Raw genomic sequence first — 16,679 nt, forward strand, 5'->3', positions numbered from 1 at the left:
GACCCACGTCGCGAGTCGCGACCAGTGCTGCTGCCCTTCTTCCTGCTTGCGAACGTCCAGTTTGCTATATGGATATCATGCTGTACGAGGCTTGTGCGAGGTACAAGCACCCACTTCACAGCCACACTAACACTGCTCTTTTACTAATAGCATTGTATATTACATGTATCATTTGAGTAAAACACCATGACCAATTTACTCAATTAATACATCATCAAATTACTAATTTTATACTCTAAATTCCAACAGAAATTATGGAGAAAAGCAAGCGCTAATCTTGATCAAGAACAAACAGATTTACAAGCGATAAATCTGTAAAAACTCCGGAATCCACCAGAAAAGAGTAGGAACTCTGTGATATTATTAAAGGTCAAAAACTGCCTCCCAATAATGACTTAATAATGTTTAAATACTTAACACAAAACCCTAATACGAAATAATAAAATCCGGAAATAATTAAAATGCTAATTTCGGGCCTTAAACGAGCTCGGATGGCTTAAAAAGCCTATAGGTCACAACATAGCAGTGAGTTTGACTCATTGGCCCGTTCCGCTTCCATAAAGGTATCACAATAAGCAATCGGACTCCGTAAGCCCGATTAGTGGAAATCATTTCAGGCTCTTTTTTCGAACTTCCTTATCGAACTTATCCGCTATCCTTCCTACGTCACAACAAAACAAGAAAAGGAACTAAAAACTGAAAATAAAAGAACAAAAAGGACTTACCATAAATGAAATCATCTACAACAATCTTTAACTGATGAAAAAGGGGTAGGTGGTGCTAGGATTTTAGAGAGAAAACAGAAAGCAGGGGCTGCTTCTAGCACTTGCCTTCTAAAACTTAAACTGTATTTAGCATAAAAGCATGTACTATTATTATATATTAATAACAACAACGCAATTTTATAACTATACTAGTAATAATAAAATCTATCTATGAGACTATGAGAAGAGTGGACTATTTATCTAGTTATCTATGAGCTAACAGATAGACGCACCAATAATTTGAGACCTAGACTTAGTGGAGTAGGCGATATCCATATAATTGTGTATATTTGGCAACACTTATTGTGATCAACTTGGTGTACAAATATGTTACAAATAACTCTGAGGGGGGTAAGGATGTTATTATATATTATGAGATAAGTCATTTATTTTATTATTCCTATAAAATATTTAGATTATTGTAACTTAGGCTTTGTTCTCTTCGTTTAAAATTTGTTGTTTTGGTATAAATTACATAAGAACTAGCATGGTTTAGTTTGAATAGTTTAATATGATTTTGAATCTTTATGACCTAATCTAGTCAGATCAATTAGCAAAAAGACTACACTATAAAGGGATTATTTTTCTCAAGTGATGATATAATTCTTTCTTTGATTCTTTTTTATGTTTTTTGTACAATTGATTCTTTTCTATGTTCTCCTGTTAAAAATGCAGGAAACACGTAATCCATCTAGTGGTAAGAGGGAAGACTATTGATAAACGGTTAACTTATAGTCTATTTGTAGACTGTATTAGTGAGCTTCCCTTCAATAACCTTACTTTGGTGGAGTTCCATGTGATTAAATGTTGCAATTGATAATTAATTCATTACTCTCTTTGTTTTATTATGTGACTCTTCCTTTGTTCTAAAACCTTAATCTTAAATAAAATTAGTAGCTAACCACTATCATCCTTTTGTATAAGATTTCAAAGACAAGCCAAGTACAAAACTATATATTATTGTGTGCGTAACGAAGGTTAATGTAGATAACAAATCATTAATGTTAAACGATATCAAACTAATTAGACGTTGGAAAATGAAATTCAATAAAATGGGATTACAAAATTATTTGATTGGATGGTGGGTACTTAGTTCCTCCATATAGGATATACAACGGTCGCAAATTAAATAAAAGTTTCTCTATTATATACGCTACACTCTTTGATTATACATGTACCCACAACAATAAATAAATAAATTCTTAATATCACTGTTTATTATAGATATATATATTACATTTGGACCAAGATGTGCATGATCGCAACTCGCAAGCCGTCCTCAACTCTAATGTAAACCAAAGGGAAGAAAATTAAGGAACAAATCCTATCCTAATAATCAAAGAATAAATAGGGTACTTTATATTATATTTACTAGGATTTGTTAAAAGACTATTAATTGGTGCCAATGAAACAACTCTTAAAAATTCTCCTTGTGAAAATCAAACTTGGTAGATGTCTTCCTTGAAAAATCGTGTGACAAATGTCTCAGTTGTTGAGTCAAGCCAGGTGCACCACAATAGAATACCCCTGTAACAACCACATAGAAGTTAAATTTACAACTCAACATTATTCACAAATAAAAAATAATAGCAATTGGTAGATGGTGGACTCGTGTCTACCATCTAATTTGCGGAAACAAAGGTGCTTGAAACAAAGAAAGAATGCACTAATATGAGAAATGCTTACCAACTCTCTTATCAGTGTGGTTGATAGCAACATGCTTGAACACAGCCCTCCAATTAGGCCTAGCAAAATGAGTCTTCACCTTAGATCCAGACACAATATCCATACCATTCTTAGCATGGTGTAAGGACTGGAGCATAGCGATCAAGGCTGACCTTGCATCGCCTTCTTCATAGACACTTGTGCAATAGTTATGGAGTTCGATCACATTGTCTCGGTCATTCTCAGCCACCTCATTCATCACACTCCTAAACCAGTCGAAAGAACCTTGCTCTCGTGTCACCCAATAGAAATATGCTCGTTTCACAAGGAACGGCTTCTTCTTATGCACGTTGAAGTCATCTGCTATTCCCTTCTCAACATCTTTTTGTTGCTTGATGTGGTAGAGCACGTCCTTGAGTATACTAATCAATGGTGTTGCTCCAATGCCAAGACCTACTAGTAAAAGGACGTCATATTTCTTATAGTCTTGGGCTGGTGCTCCGTATGGCCCGTCAATCTTGAGCTTAGGCATCCTACAAAAGAATGTCAAGTCACACTTAGCATTTAGCATAGCATAGCATAGCATATCTGAACCCATGAGCCTCTATATGAACTAATATTTCCTAAACTCCTCTGTCTAAAGTATAAAAGGTAAGTGCAGAAAGTGTGCAATTCGAAAAATACCTTGGAATAGGTCCATTTCCCATATCAGCCCTAAGAAGGCCACTCTGATCACTGCTTGTAGGGGGCTGACATAACTTGGAGAAGAGTGTTCTAAGCTGAGAGGTCCAGTCACCCAAAGTTCGAATGTGAACGCTTACATAATCGTCCCCTGGAGCTGAAGTAAGAGAGAATGGATGCCTACAACAATTCAACACTCATATCAGATTGGAAACTAACTTCTACCAAAAATAAACACTTGAATTATACATCTACTTGTTAGAGATATATTAACACAACTTGACGTTGTTAAAAGTGTATTAGTACCATTCGAAGGGAGAAACTTCAGCACAGTTTACAAATATGTACTGTCCACTAGTGTATCTGAAATTCTGAGGCTTTGTCATTTGTAATGATAATACATTCCCTGGGTAGACCGCAACCTACATAGCATACATGTAACATATTAGTTCTCTGCATTGCACAATTTCATATCTATCGGATTTCTGCAGAAAGCATTCAACATGTCACAAACCTTTGATATCTGCACTGTCTTATAACCAGACCTGAATGCCCTTATCACCCTCTCAAAGGCATACAATAGAACTGGCACAGCTAGATACATCCATGTCTGCATCAAAGTCACGATCAACAACATCAGAAATTATAGAATCCTCGAGAAGAAATTCGAGTAGATAGAACTTTAAAGATCTTCTTATATAGGCGAACTGAAATATTTTAACTGATTTTTGCTGAATATTTACTTTTTAAACTGAAGAGAACAAAGCCATAAACATACAGAACGTGTTATGCTCACCCCTTGGTTTGTTGGTACCACTGCTCATCTCCCAGGGGGAGACCAGGGTCGAGTCCTGGCAGCAGCAATTTGGGGTAAGGAAAGGGGACCGGGGGAGGGGTACCATGTACGTACTCGAAAACAATGGAACATAAAAGAAATTTGGCTTACCGTTTTCTTCTGCCATTCCCTGCTGAGGTAGAGGTACCACCCATGGACTAACAAGAGAGCATAGACTATAACGAACAAATGGTGAGAGTACCAAAAGGCATTGAACCCAGTAAGCTTTTTGAGAGCCTTGGGAAGCTTGAGTCTGTTTCTCCTGAACCAAGGTTGGGCCAATGTGAATGCGATCACCATTAAGACTAACATGACAATCCCAGTCCATCCTTCCGTTCCCTTGACAAACCACCAGTAATTTGGAGGCCTTGTTTCCCCAAAGTACCGGCCAAGTGGCTCATAGGCCTCATCTGATGCGTGTAGCAGCCTCGGGAAGTCACATGTAAGATGGCATATTACGTGGATTGCTACTCCAACCCCAACACCTAGGGCTACTACCTTGTGGAAATTGATGTTGTCATCAAACGGAACTGCCACCCCTAGCTTACTCCGGCTCCTAAGCCAGGTAATGGTGTTCCTACACACAGGTAGAAGGATGAGAGCCATGTTGAATTTAAGGGTCTCAGCTGCCCCTTTAGCAAAAGTGACACAATATCCCATGACATGAAACACGTAACGATTTTTGTACTGTAAGAACTTCCAAGTGAAGAGGCCAGCACAGATGCCGAGCCATAGGAGGACAATCCATATTCTCTTCCAGTTGTCCTCGACAAAGTAGGCAACCTTACTGGCACCTCGCTTGATGGGGTTTGGCTCCTTGGTTGGTACTAGCTTTTGGCTAAGCAATTGGCTAAGCTTACGGCTATCTGTCACTGTGTTGTTTGAGTGTGTTGGCGCTTGAAGCAATAGCATTTCCAAGTTATGAAGCTGTAAATTTAGCATAGATAATAAACATTATTAGTAAGTAATCTTTAATAACAAAACAGCATGACTAAATGGCTAAGATGTTAGCCACCTAAATTCCAATAATAACATCTAAACAAAGTACTGTATTTATATATCACCGAGCCCCCACTTTAATCTTCACTTTTTTCGATATATATACTCACTATGTTTCCGAAATTTTTTCCTACTTTGACCAATTTTCTCACAAAAAGATTCCAAATAGGAACAACAAAAGAAAATGAATTGGGTATATTAAGACTACTATTTTACTAATAAACAATTCATATTAATTGTATAAAAGTAAAAAATTATAAAAAAAATTATATTTGGAAAGTGTATACTATGACGAATCAAACAAGATCCTACATGACTATATTTTTTCTTATGTATAAATAACAATTAACGGTCAAAATGTATTGGATGAATAGTGCCCAAAGTCAATATGTTACATCTAAAAAAACGGAGGGAGTAAAATTTTTAGATTGCGGGTTCACCGGAGAGTAGGGCCTTGACCCAGACTCGCTACATTACCAAGAAAAAGAAAAGAAAAGAAAAGAAAAAAGTACAAAAGAGTAGACAAAAGGGTTGGGCTTCCCATCATAATGGACCAACCTAAATCTTTGGTCTGGGCTTATAATCTGAACTGAGCCTACTCACCAACTCAATTCTTCTTTTATATGGGTTGGGCTTTTAAAATTTTGGGCCAAGACTTTAGAAAGTGAAAAAAAGAAAAAAGAGATCAACCTCAATGAAACCAAGCCCATCAGGATCAAGCTCTTCCATGATGAGGGCAGCATATTCCTCAGCGTGATCTAGAATTGTGGACAGTTTGTTGGCTGATGCACTTAGTGATATAATCTGCAATATTAATAAATAAATAAATAGATGAATTAATCAATGATCAGAAATATTGATGAAATACTACGTATTACTTTCTCCTTTTCGTTTTAAATGTAACAAATAAATAATACTCATTTGTTGCATTTAAAACGAAACGGAAAAAATACAGAAAAACAATATTGATGATAATATATGTCCAATTATTCTACCTCTCTGACTTCCTCTTCTGTAATTCTGCCATCTGCATCCTTGTCCACCCTATAATATCAGTCAGCAACATGAGCAAATCTTATCCTCATGACCCAATAAAGTTTGTAAAGAAATTATTTCTAAAAAATTACTTTATACGGAAACAATCAGATAAATTTCATTTTCTTTACTGAGAGAAGTGAGAAGAATGGTGTAAACATCACTTCCTCTTTTGTTCCTTTCATTTTATTTTCAGTCGTTATAAGTTCATATAAGGTTTAATAAAAATTATAAATTTAGATGAGCAAAAATAACTTAAAAGTAACGGACCCTAAGTAAAGAGAACAAGATTGTTGAAGAAATAAAATGTGATAACAAATGTACCGCGTGACAATTAATTTGAAACGAAGGGAGTACTAACTAGTGACGAACAACTTACCCCCAATAGGTGTACAGATCTTCATTTGCTGTCACAGTTGTCTTTAATATAGCTTACCTATTCTAGAAGTTATACTTCAATGAGGTGGGTCTTCATTCTTCAGTTAGTCTTTACTCATCACATGCAACTCCACTTATAAATGATCACAATGTCCCTTATCTTAATTAAGATGACATTATATGGTGTGCTAATCTTAATTATTGCATGATCCACCGCTTAATATATGCCATATTTTGGACTTTTTCTTTCTTAAAGAATCTAAGCTCTCATGTGCACTTAGATTTGGTGATTTCTTCTTCTTCAGGTCAAGGTGGTTTGGTACACCTACTCAATTGGCTCTTTGTCAACTTAATTTAGAGGGCAATCTTCATATACAATTATTATTAACAAAAATGAATACTTTGTAGTTTGTAGTACTTGCATGTAAAACAAATAAATTGATTATCATAAAGGAAAATATAATGTTGTTTACAATGGTGTTCTTATGAAAACAACTTCCATGGAAATTAATGGAAGATTTCTTTGGGATTGTCCTATCTCAAGGCCAAATCTAGGCCCTAACTTTAAGCCAAGTAGATTTCGATGTCATTGGTTTCTTCGTCGTATATTTATGCTCATACTTAAGTCTAAGAGAGGAATAAAAATCAAGGTTGGCCTAATTGACTTTAGGTTCTTTTTCCATCATTGTGGAAGAAATTTCAAATTTCGCTCACTTACAAGAAATCTTTATTTTTAAGAAAAAAGATGAAAAAAGGAATTTTATAACATACACTCGTGACCAAGTACAGTCTAAATTTTGCATGGCCCAATATCTTAATTGACTTTTCTCGGTATAATTAATTTTATTAAATATTTCAGACATTCTTAGACCATGATGTTAAGCTATGAACACTTATATAATTAATGTGAAAGTAGCTTAATATGATTTTGTCAACATTTTCTCCTTTTCACACTTTGACCAATCTAGAACAATTTTGAAGGGTTCTTCTTTAATTCATACATTTTTGAAAAACACGCAAGGAATACAAGTCAACTAAGCTATAGCCAAGATACACTATTGTCAATTTAATTTCAAAAAAGATTAGCATACGTCTTTGACCAATATTTTTCAGGAATTGTTTGTTTTTACGTGTGATAAAAGAAGGAAAAAAAACAAATACATACTCGTCAAATAAACCTCAGTTGTCATTCGAAATTTAACTACTATCACTGTATCACATGAAAATTTCCCACACCAACCAAGTCATTTTATCAAATTATCCCTTCTTATCCGCCAACCCTAAAAACGATTATCGTTTATTATAATGACATAAAAGAGTTTTATTTATAATTTCTACATTTATTGTTGTTATATTAGTTCACATATGTGAATTGTATCTAACACACTTTGTTAACCATATTGTAATTTTTTTAAAAATTACCTTTAGACTAAAACTAAATACAAATTGACTGAAGGAGAGGTGGTAGCTTTGGTGGAGTATCACCCTGAATTCCAGGATATTGTCCAGGGTTTAAATCCTCATCCCAACAATATATTGGGCATTTAATTCTGGACTGTTTAGCTTTATACCCAGACCCTAAGCTGGCCTGCCTGCAAACTAATAGCCTAACTGGAGTTGATTTTTGGACCAATTATCTTTCTTAATTAAAAAAATACAAATTGACTTACATGTCAAAGAAAGTTTGAATGCGAGCATCAAAACTCTGATCACATAGCTGTTCCCAAAAATCACGCAATTGGGCCTTAGTGACTGTCCCTGTAACATTGCCTCTCCTACGCGCCAATGCATCAAATAATTCACCAGCAAATTCTTTTTCATTCATCCCTGTCATCCACATAAAAACACGCTTTTTGGTTAAAACGTCGGCGTCTTGGGAGAAAACAACAATATAAAAAAGGGAAAGATCCAAGATGACTTACAAATTCAAGGAAAAAAAAAAATCTTCTCTCGCATTTTACTATTATTGTTCATTAATGCATGACATAAAGTTGTAGTGTTATTTCTTAGGAAATGTTTACCATATGCACGTATTTTCGGTTGAGAAAGCAAAATTTGTTACTACTACTAATAGTAGTGTGAATATGGCAGATTGGTAGTTGGTAGATAAAACTCATCGTAAATTTCTTCGTCCTCGTTCCAAGTTCGAACTACCATTTGCATAAATAAGAATTCTTTGTCATTATATTAGATTCTTATAGATATACATCACCAAACATAACATATAACACGCCTTTTTCTTTGCATAATCTAGATGTATTTACTCTCTTAACACAAATTTCACTATGAAATAACTTGCACTTGTTAAGGTATCTTTTGCTAATCACACGCTTCATTGCATCCTAAAAACACCACTATTCTCATTTGATTCTAAACCCAAAATTCTACTATATGTGATAAGTGATAGTCTGATACGTATATAATTTAACACCCTTCCAATATTATCCATATAGATGTATGGTGAAACATCAATGTAGGATGAAATTGTATATGTATACTTCTAAAAGATATATAGGATGTGATTATGATCCTCGTTCATATATGTCGCATTATTATAAGTAGTAGTATGATAACTAAATTTGGACGGAGGAAGTAAATGTTTACTTTATCTAAGCTATAAACTATGTCGGCACATTTGGGCAACATTGGCCTTAATAATCCAAAATCATGACGATTGGTGAAAAATTCAGTGACATATATACTCAAACACGTGGTACTTAACTACTTATACATCACTTCCTAGGACATATTTTACTTCATCCAAGTAATTGAAGGTTTAGCCACATTACAATATATTAAGCATACTCCATTACATTAATTTTTTATATTAAGAGCCAACAGTACATCTTAATTTTTTAAAATATAAAGACTTGGTATCTTAATGGTTAACATATATATAGAAATATTTTTTGTGAGATATAAGTATTCCTTTGTTGTATTTAAAATGAAACGAAATTAAACGAAACTATTTCATCTTCAGTAACACAAATATATAAATTGACAACAAAGACTAGCAATAATTGAAATGAGGCTCCGTTTGGTAGGGCGTAAAATGTTTTTCCGGAAAACTGTTTTCCTCTATTTTCAGTTTTACATTGTTTGGTTGGCAAAAGAGTGTAAAACCATTTTCTCTTGGGGTAAAATTACTCTCCCAATGATGGAAAACCATTTTCCTTTCAAAATGAAGGGAAAACTATTTTCCTTGCCTCTCTTGTACACTCCTCTCACTACCTCCTTACTTTCCCTTTCATTTTCCTTTCATTTCATCATTTTTTTTACATCGAACCAAACAATGGAAAACTAATTTTGGAATTGTGTTCTCCATTGTAAATTGTTTTCCATGAAAATTATTTTACACTGAAAATGTTTTACGCCCTACCAAACGGAGCCTGAGTTCAACTTTCTAAGTTCAAACAAATGGAAACAACTTTCAGCTCATGCACCATGTCACTAGATGAGAATTGAGATATAATTTGTTAGGTGTGCGCCATCCACTCAAAAATTGAACATGTGTGGGGCTCATGCGCACCAGCAACTTAAAAAATAATGAAATTCAACTATTCTCGGTAATCATAGTCTCTTTGTCTCTAACAAAAACATCAATATGTCGATTCTTTTAACGAACTTTAAAAACACATTTTAAGCCATTAATATCTTTTAACAAAATTCTAAAAATTCAATATATGAATAATAAACATTCAAACAAAGTAACAAGATTACACCAAATATATCATCTTCACATATATTAATAAAATAATAATCAATCTAAAGCTCATCAAACTTGACTTTAATAAATCAAATAGACCATTCTTTGAAAGTTATACTATCTACCTCTCTTTTTTTAAAAAAAAATAGGTGTAACTTTTCTTCTTTTTTTTTAATAACTTTGAAACAATTTGATCATTTTATCCTTTCTTTATCTAATGATATACAAAAAGTATGGACAATTGAGTTAAATTTTACTCAATTTTCTTAATATTTACTTATGCAACTAAAAAACATAAATAATTATAATATCTTTCAAAACGGACTATACTGGTTATACCTGTGCGAGATGTCAGTATTAAAAGCGAAAACAGAATCTAATCAAGACACTTACCAATACACTTCCCAAATCGGGATCTGAGCAGCAACCCATCAACAGCAAGATCTTCAAACCGTTTCTCAACTTGAGCCCACCCTTCATTTCCAACACTCTTAGTCAAAAACTGCAACCCTTTAAGTGCACGACCAGCAGTAGTTTTACTCCTATCAAGCTGCTTAAAGCCACGGTTCGACGAAGTAACACGCTTAAGCTCGCGCGAAACTTGCTTAATCTTAGCCGAAAACTGCGAGGTTAAAGTTTGTGGGCGTTGTTTCTCAAGATGACTCGTAAGTAACGCAGCCTCTTGATCACCTACTGCACCTTTAATATCTTGTACTGAAACACTATCATCTCGTACATCTAGAGTAATTTCAACATACTCATTTTCATCATCTTTGTTTGATCTACGACTATTGTTGCGTTTTTTTGGTGTTAATGGACCACTGAAAGTTACTCTGTTTTGTGAATGTGTGCTACTTCCTCCTGCATCTGATCCTGGGTCGTTGTTGTCGATCTCCATTGGCTTTCTCATGTTTTTTTGATTTGATTTTCTCTCTCTTCAAGTGCTCTTAATTCTTGCTAGAATTTGCGCACTTTTTGTAAGAAAAATTTCACCTGATTTAGAGAAATAAAGGGAGTTTTTAGAATAAGCATTCTTCCGTTTTTAATTATAAAGGCGTTTTAAGGTTTTTTCTTTATTGAAATTTGCACATGGATTAAAGTGTGTTATGTTCTTAATTGAAATTGACTTAAATGCCCTTGAAGATTGTTTTTGTGGGTGGGTGGATGGGATAAATTCATAATTTTTTATGTTGTACCCAGTGGGGAAGTAGTAGCTCAGTCGAGTATCATCCTAAATTTCAGGGTATTGTTTAATTTTGTAATTAGCCTTTGAACTGGTATGCCCGTCAAGCAGACTAGTAGCCTAGCAGAATTAAGGCTAGTAGCCTGGCAAAACTGGTCTTCGGACCAATTATCCTACAGGCTAGTAGCCTATCAGGGTTGGTGTTCGTGTTCGGACTATTTATCTTTTCTAATAATTTTTTTTTTTTAAAATCAAGTTATGCTAAAGTAAGAAAATACAGTATGATATAAACGAAAATGATAAAATTTACCAGAATGAAGGAGAACTAGGTGGGTTTTTTTAAAAATTAAAATTGACTGAAATACCCTTGGATTTTTTTTGTTGGTGGATGGGGTTAATCTATAATTTTCGATTATAAATCAAGTTCCGTCAAAGTAAGAATAGAAAGCGAAATACATATGATATAAATGGAAATGATGAAACTTACCAGAATGAAGGAGAAGTTGTGGGTTTTTGAGAAAGGAAAAACCTTTGATTCTTGTGCTAGGTGTTATTGTTGTTGTTGTTGTTGTTGAAGATGAATATATATATGTTGAGGAGAGAGAGAGAAAAGAAAAAAGAAATAGAATAGAATAGAAGAATTGGTGTAGTATGAAGAGAAGAGAAAAGAGGGAAAAGGTAAGAGCTTATATTAGTGGGTAGTTGTTGGAATGAAGGACAAGTGGGATAAAAAATGGAAGGTAGGAATTGAACAAATATTGGGGGAGAAAATTATATAAGTCAATAAAGGGTGATGAATCCAGGGGGCGAAGGAGTTTTTCTAGGGGGCGCATTTTGATTACAGATATAATTATGATTATATTGTATAGTTTGTTATGTTATGTTATGTTATGTTATATGATAGTGATAATGTTGAAATTCATTAAGTGCCTACTTGTGAGTGTCCCACATTGGCAAGAGAGGAGAGAATAAACCACTTTATAAGATAAGGAGTTACTCCTCCTATTACCAATTGGTTTTAGGATGGAACCTCCTAACTTGTAAGTGGACTAAACTCTCTTCCTCCTTATTGGGTTACCTAGGCCCATTTTCATATAATCTGAAAAATTCATGTTTATGGTACATATAAGACTATTTTTTTTTCAATTGAAACTTGCGAATGAGCAAAGTATGGATTATGCACTAGGGCGCACAATACCCAAAAAGAACATACCATTTATATAAAACAACATGAACTTTTTTCAATAATTTTTCTACTTTAGAAAAGAACACACGACTTAAGGTAAAAGAATATATATACCTTTTAAATTTAAATTTGAAAAAGAAAATTTTTAATTGCAAAATTATAAAAAACAAATAACAATAATTTTTAAAAATTATAAACTCTAAAAATGATAATTTTGAGCAACGAGCAAAGAATAATTTTGAGTGTATCATACACATGGTACACCCGAGTATATGATGATAAAACATTCGTGATAAGTTATTGGAATAGTAATAATTAGGATTAGGTTTAATTAGTATGGTCTAAGTATGCTGAAGTTGATTTATATGAATGGTCCAACTAAAACGATTTTTAATCCCTCCTCAATCAACGTTTTTCAAACATCATCAATTCATTAACCAAAGTCAAAGACAAAATTGTACTAAAGATTTTTATTGCAAAGAACGCGGATAGGGCTTTGAAAGTGATTGGTCTAATGTTTTACTAGTAGACTAGTACTACTGTTATGTTATAATGGCCCATTATCAGTTTGTCATGATATTAGGACTTTAGGAGTTTCACTATGTTAAGCACACACCCTTAACAAGCCACCCTTATCAATATGGTTCTATCGATTTGTATAATGTACTTGCCAATCTTAGTAATTTTTATAGATAATTTCATTTTATATAGCATGTATGAATGCATTATCAATTACTTTGATTATGTTCATTAGTGACTCACATAACACTACCAGCTGATAGTTACTTCTAACTCGTCATGTATGGGAAGAGTTTATATGTTCCAGAAGTATTAATAAAGTATTAGAAAATATCAAAGGCATTAAAATTAAACATTATAACTCCCCTCTCCTTTAGGAGTTGGTCATGATCATTAGTCTCAAGACAATTTCAGGATTATGATTGGAAAAATGAAAATATGAGAAAATTAATTATAAATTGATTGTCACATATATATATTTGAACCAAAAATCTCTTTTTATAATTATAACTATTGTCAAAAAATGAGAACAATTTCATTACATCACGAAATAATAAGAGGGCGTCTAAATTTCATCACAATTTAAAAATATTTTACTCTGTCAATTCAACTTTTGCATAAAAAAGACTTTTAAATTGAAAAAGAAATAGTTGCATACAATTTAAAATGGATATAAATTCATGTTAGCATATTTGTGCATTGATCCGTCATGTCCTCCTCATTGGGGGATCCTTATTGAATTCGAGAAGAAGAAAATAAGAAGGTAAACATGTCGAACGGATCATTACCTCAAGCTATATAGTATAAGTGAATTTTTATTTGACTTTTTGATAAGGGAATTAAGTTAGTATCTAGAATAAGACCAACTTAACTCGTCATTTCAAATGATAGAAGAGAACACATCATTACACAATGAGAACCAATAACGCATATATATGAAATAAACTTTTTTTAAGTTTGTCACAAAATTTGTCGCTTGATTTGTCTCACAATAAATGTGTGCAAATAAATTGAGACCTTCTTGAATAATTGGATGTCCACTTGAACATCCGAGATAGCATTCTGAATACACTATAGGATCTTTCTAGATCATTTGATTGAATTAATGACACAAAGGTTGTCTTTCTAACTACCTCCTTTTATGAAATGCAAAGAAAGAGCACAAACACCTTTGAGCCCTTTTGAGTAAAGACAAAGCCTATGGAAAATATATTTTCCTCTTTGATTGAGATTCTCATAACTCACTCTGGAGTGATTTGATAGTAAAATTAACCTTGATTATTACTTTAGAACGGAAAACTAATTAAATGACGGGTAAGTTTTCATATAACTATTATTTCTTTTTCGACTCTTTTAGTTTTAGGAAAATCTCGATGTATTTGGTATCAAACTAGTTTACATAATACCTACTAAAAAAAGGAACCTTTTAGGGTTCGTTTGGTTTGAAATATTTTAGGCTTGGAAACGGATTGAGGTAACACACTCCCTTATTTTATGTTTGGTTGGGTTATCTATTTTTTTCACTCCCTTACTAGCCCAATTTTGATTCCCCCATCTTGAAACCCTCCTCACACCATAGGAAACAAAAAGTAAGGGAGTCATTAGGCCAATGATTTCATTCCTACATCAAAACAAACAAGTGTCTAAAGTAACACATTCCATTTCCATTCCATCCTTTTATCCCATTCCATTCCATTTCCATTCCTTATTTTGAACCAAACGACCCCTTATTATTAATCAAACCTCTTTTGAATGGTACATACCTTTGTAGCACCATTACCATTTGGAAAAGGTCTAGCTATCACATAACTATTTTTTTTCTAAGTACCGAATGCGCACTAAACAATATGTTCGATAACGCATGGAGTATATGATATCTGTTCGATGTATATCCACCCTTCTTATCGTTTGTAGACACCGTTATGCATATGATGGTAGTGTTAGGACGTCATTAGTTATTAGAAATGTATTATCAAGCCTTTTTAGCCTCCTTTCTAAAGTGGTCACTATCGTATGATGCTTTGGTTGGACATATTTTATAGTTCATCAGTGCGATGCTACTTAATCAAGTAGAAAAAATGCAATATAATGTGTACGCACATTGCCAATGTGAACTATTAAAGCAATTGTTCATTAGTTGTCATACAAAAATTAATATTTGAAGCATGTGCTATCTCCTGTTTTTTATTAGTTTATTTATTTTTTTAGATGTAAATTTTATTATAAGCTATGTATTAATTTATTATATAGTAGCATATTAATATTAGTAGCATATTTTTTTAGATGTAAATTTAATTATAAGCTATGTATTAATTTATTATATAGTAGCATATTAAAATTAATAACGGAGAGGTAGTATTAATACATCCAAGTTAAAAAATAAAACAAAATTGATTTAGTTTTTTATTGTTAAAAATTTAGGACTGCATTATCATTATAACAGATACATGGTTACTAATCAATCATACTATTTGTCACTTGTATTTACTTTACATCGTCTGTATTTATACGTTTTTTTTTTCTCTCCTCTATTTCTTCTTATTTCGAACCACCATCGGGCATACACCAGTCACCACCACCCCCTAACCCCAACCACCCCACCCCTCGCAACCACCCTCAGCTTGCAGCTCCCACCCCTCCTAGCCACCCCCGCTCCTCACAACAAATCCCTCCACCCCTCACAGTCCCCCTACAACCTTCCTTTCTCCTTCATCCTCCTCATCCCTTTTTCTCTTTCCCTGCCCTTCGCCTGAGCCTCGTCAAAGTCGAACACCACCACAACCCCTCCGTTATTCTTCTTCCTCCGTCGGAACCCAGCTGCAACCCAATCGAAACCCTAGAACTGTTTTTCCATTGTTCACATGGAACTGAACTGAAATTTTCTATCCATCATAATGGAACTGGCATTTTTTTTCCATTTCTACCATGTTGGAAACGAAATCTTAATTCGGTTCACGCTAAAAAAAAACTTATAATCTATATTTTTGAGATTTAAAAAATATATATAATACGTAGAAAATTTGACGGTATTTAGTAAATATTAACGGTAAATAGCAAGATCCACATTCGACCAAAAAAGTATATTAAAAGATTACTTTCAAGGTTCTTCACATATGCATAGAACAAAATTTGTAGCGGGATTCAAATCGAGTTGATCTAGTTCAAGTTGGACCTTCAGATCAAAATCAGCTACAGGTTAATGACATTGACTAATTAACAAAAACATAGACTAATACACAATGGAGACAAATTAGTTAAGATAAAATATATAGTTAAGCTGATTGAAATGAATATTTGACAGACAGAACACAGAAGGATAGGAACAACATATACTTATATGCAAAGCTACAAGAAATGCGTAATGTAGAACTGTTCTACATATACAAAAATGATACTCCCTCCGTTTTATTTTAATTGTTACACTTTGATATTTTATACTATTCACAAATTTCACTTTGACCATCATTTGTGATTTATATGCGGATGAAAATATAATCACGTGGGATCTTGTTAGATTCATCATAACATGTTTTTATTGATATGTACTTTTTATAATTTTTACAAATACAAAACTAAAGATATATGTCCTAAAAATTTTGTATTGATATTAAAATGAAACGGATGGTTATAAAACCGTGGCATTTGTAAATAAGGGAAAACCAAATAAGGGAAAAGATTGGTAGAAACTAGAACGTTGGCAAATGGGTAAATAAGGGGAAAATGTCTCA

General features: G+C 33.4%; 1 protein-coding gene across 2 annotated transcripts; it reads right to left on the reverse strand.

The window, feature by feature from the left end:
• Positions 1-1,889: 1,889 nt before the first annotated feature.
• LOC104890306 (respiratory burst oxidase homolog protein B) lies at positions 1,890-11,982 on the reverse strand. Of its 2 annotated transcripts, none has more exons than XM_010675737.4 (11): positions 11,734-11,982; positions 10,457-11,056; positions 8,028-8,184; positions 5,940-5,988; positions 5,635-5,748; positions 4,057-4,872; positions 3,625-3,720; positions 3,417-3,532; positions 3,114-3,290; positions 2,451-2,962; positions 1,890-2,291 (listed from the first exon to the last, which is right to left on the reverse strand). In XM_010675737.4, exons 2-11 carry the CDS (start codon positions 10,971-10,973, stop codon positions 2,182-2,184), a joined length of 2,664 nt encoding a protein of 887 aa, XP_010674039.1. In that variant the 5' UTR covers positions 10,974-11,056; positions 11,734-11,982; the 3' UTR covers positions 1,890-2,181. The 2 variants fall into 2 exon arrangements, with proteins under 2 accessions (XP_010674039.1, XP_057250477.1); XM_057394494.1 differs by lacking the exon at positions 11,734-11,982 and adding an exon at positions 11,557-11,684.
• Between the last annotated feature and the right edge of the window lie 4,697 nt (positions 11,983-16,679).

This window comes from Beta vulgaris, chromosome 4, assembly GCF_026745355.1.
Source record: "Beta vulgaris subsp. vulgaris cultivar EL10 chromosome 4, EL10.2, whole genome shotgun sequence".
NCBI classification, from domain to species: Eukaryota; Viridiplantae; Streptophyta; class Magnoliopsida; order Caryophyllales; family Amaranthaceae; genus Beta; species Beta vulgaris.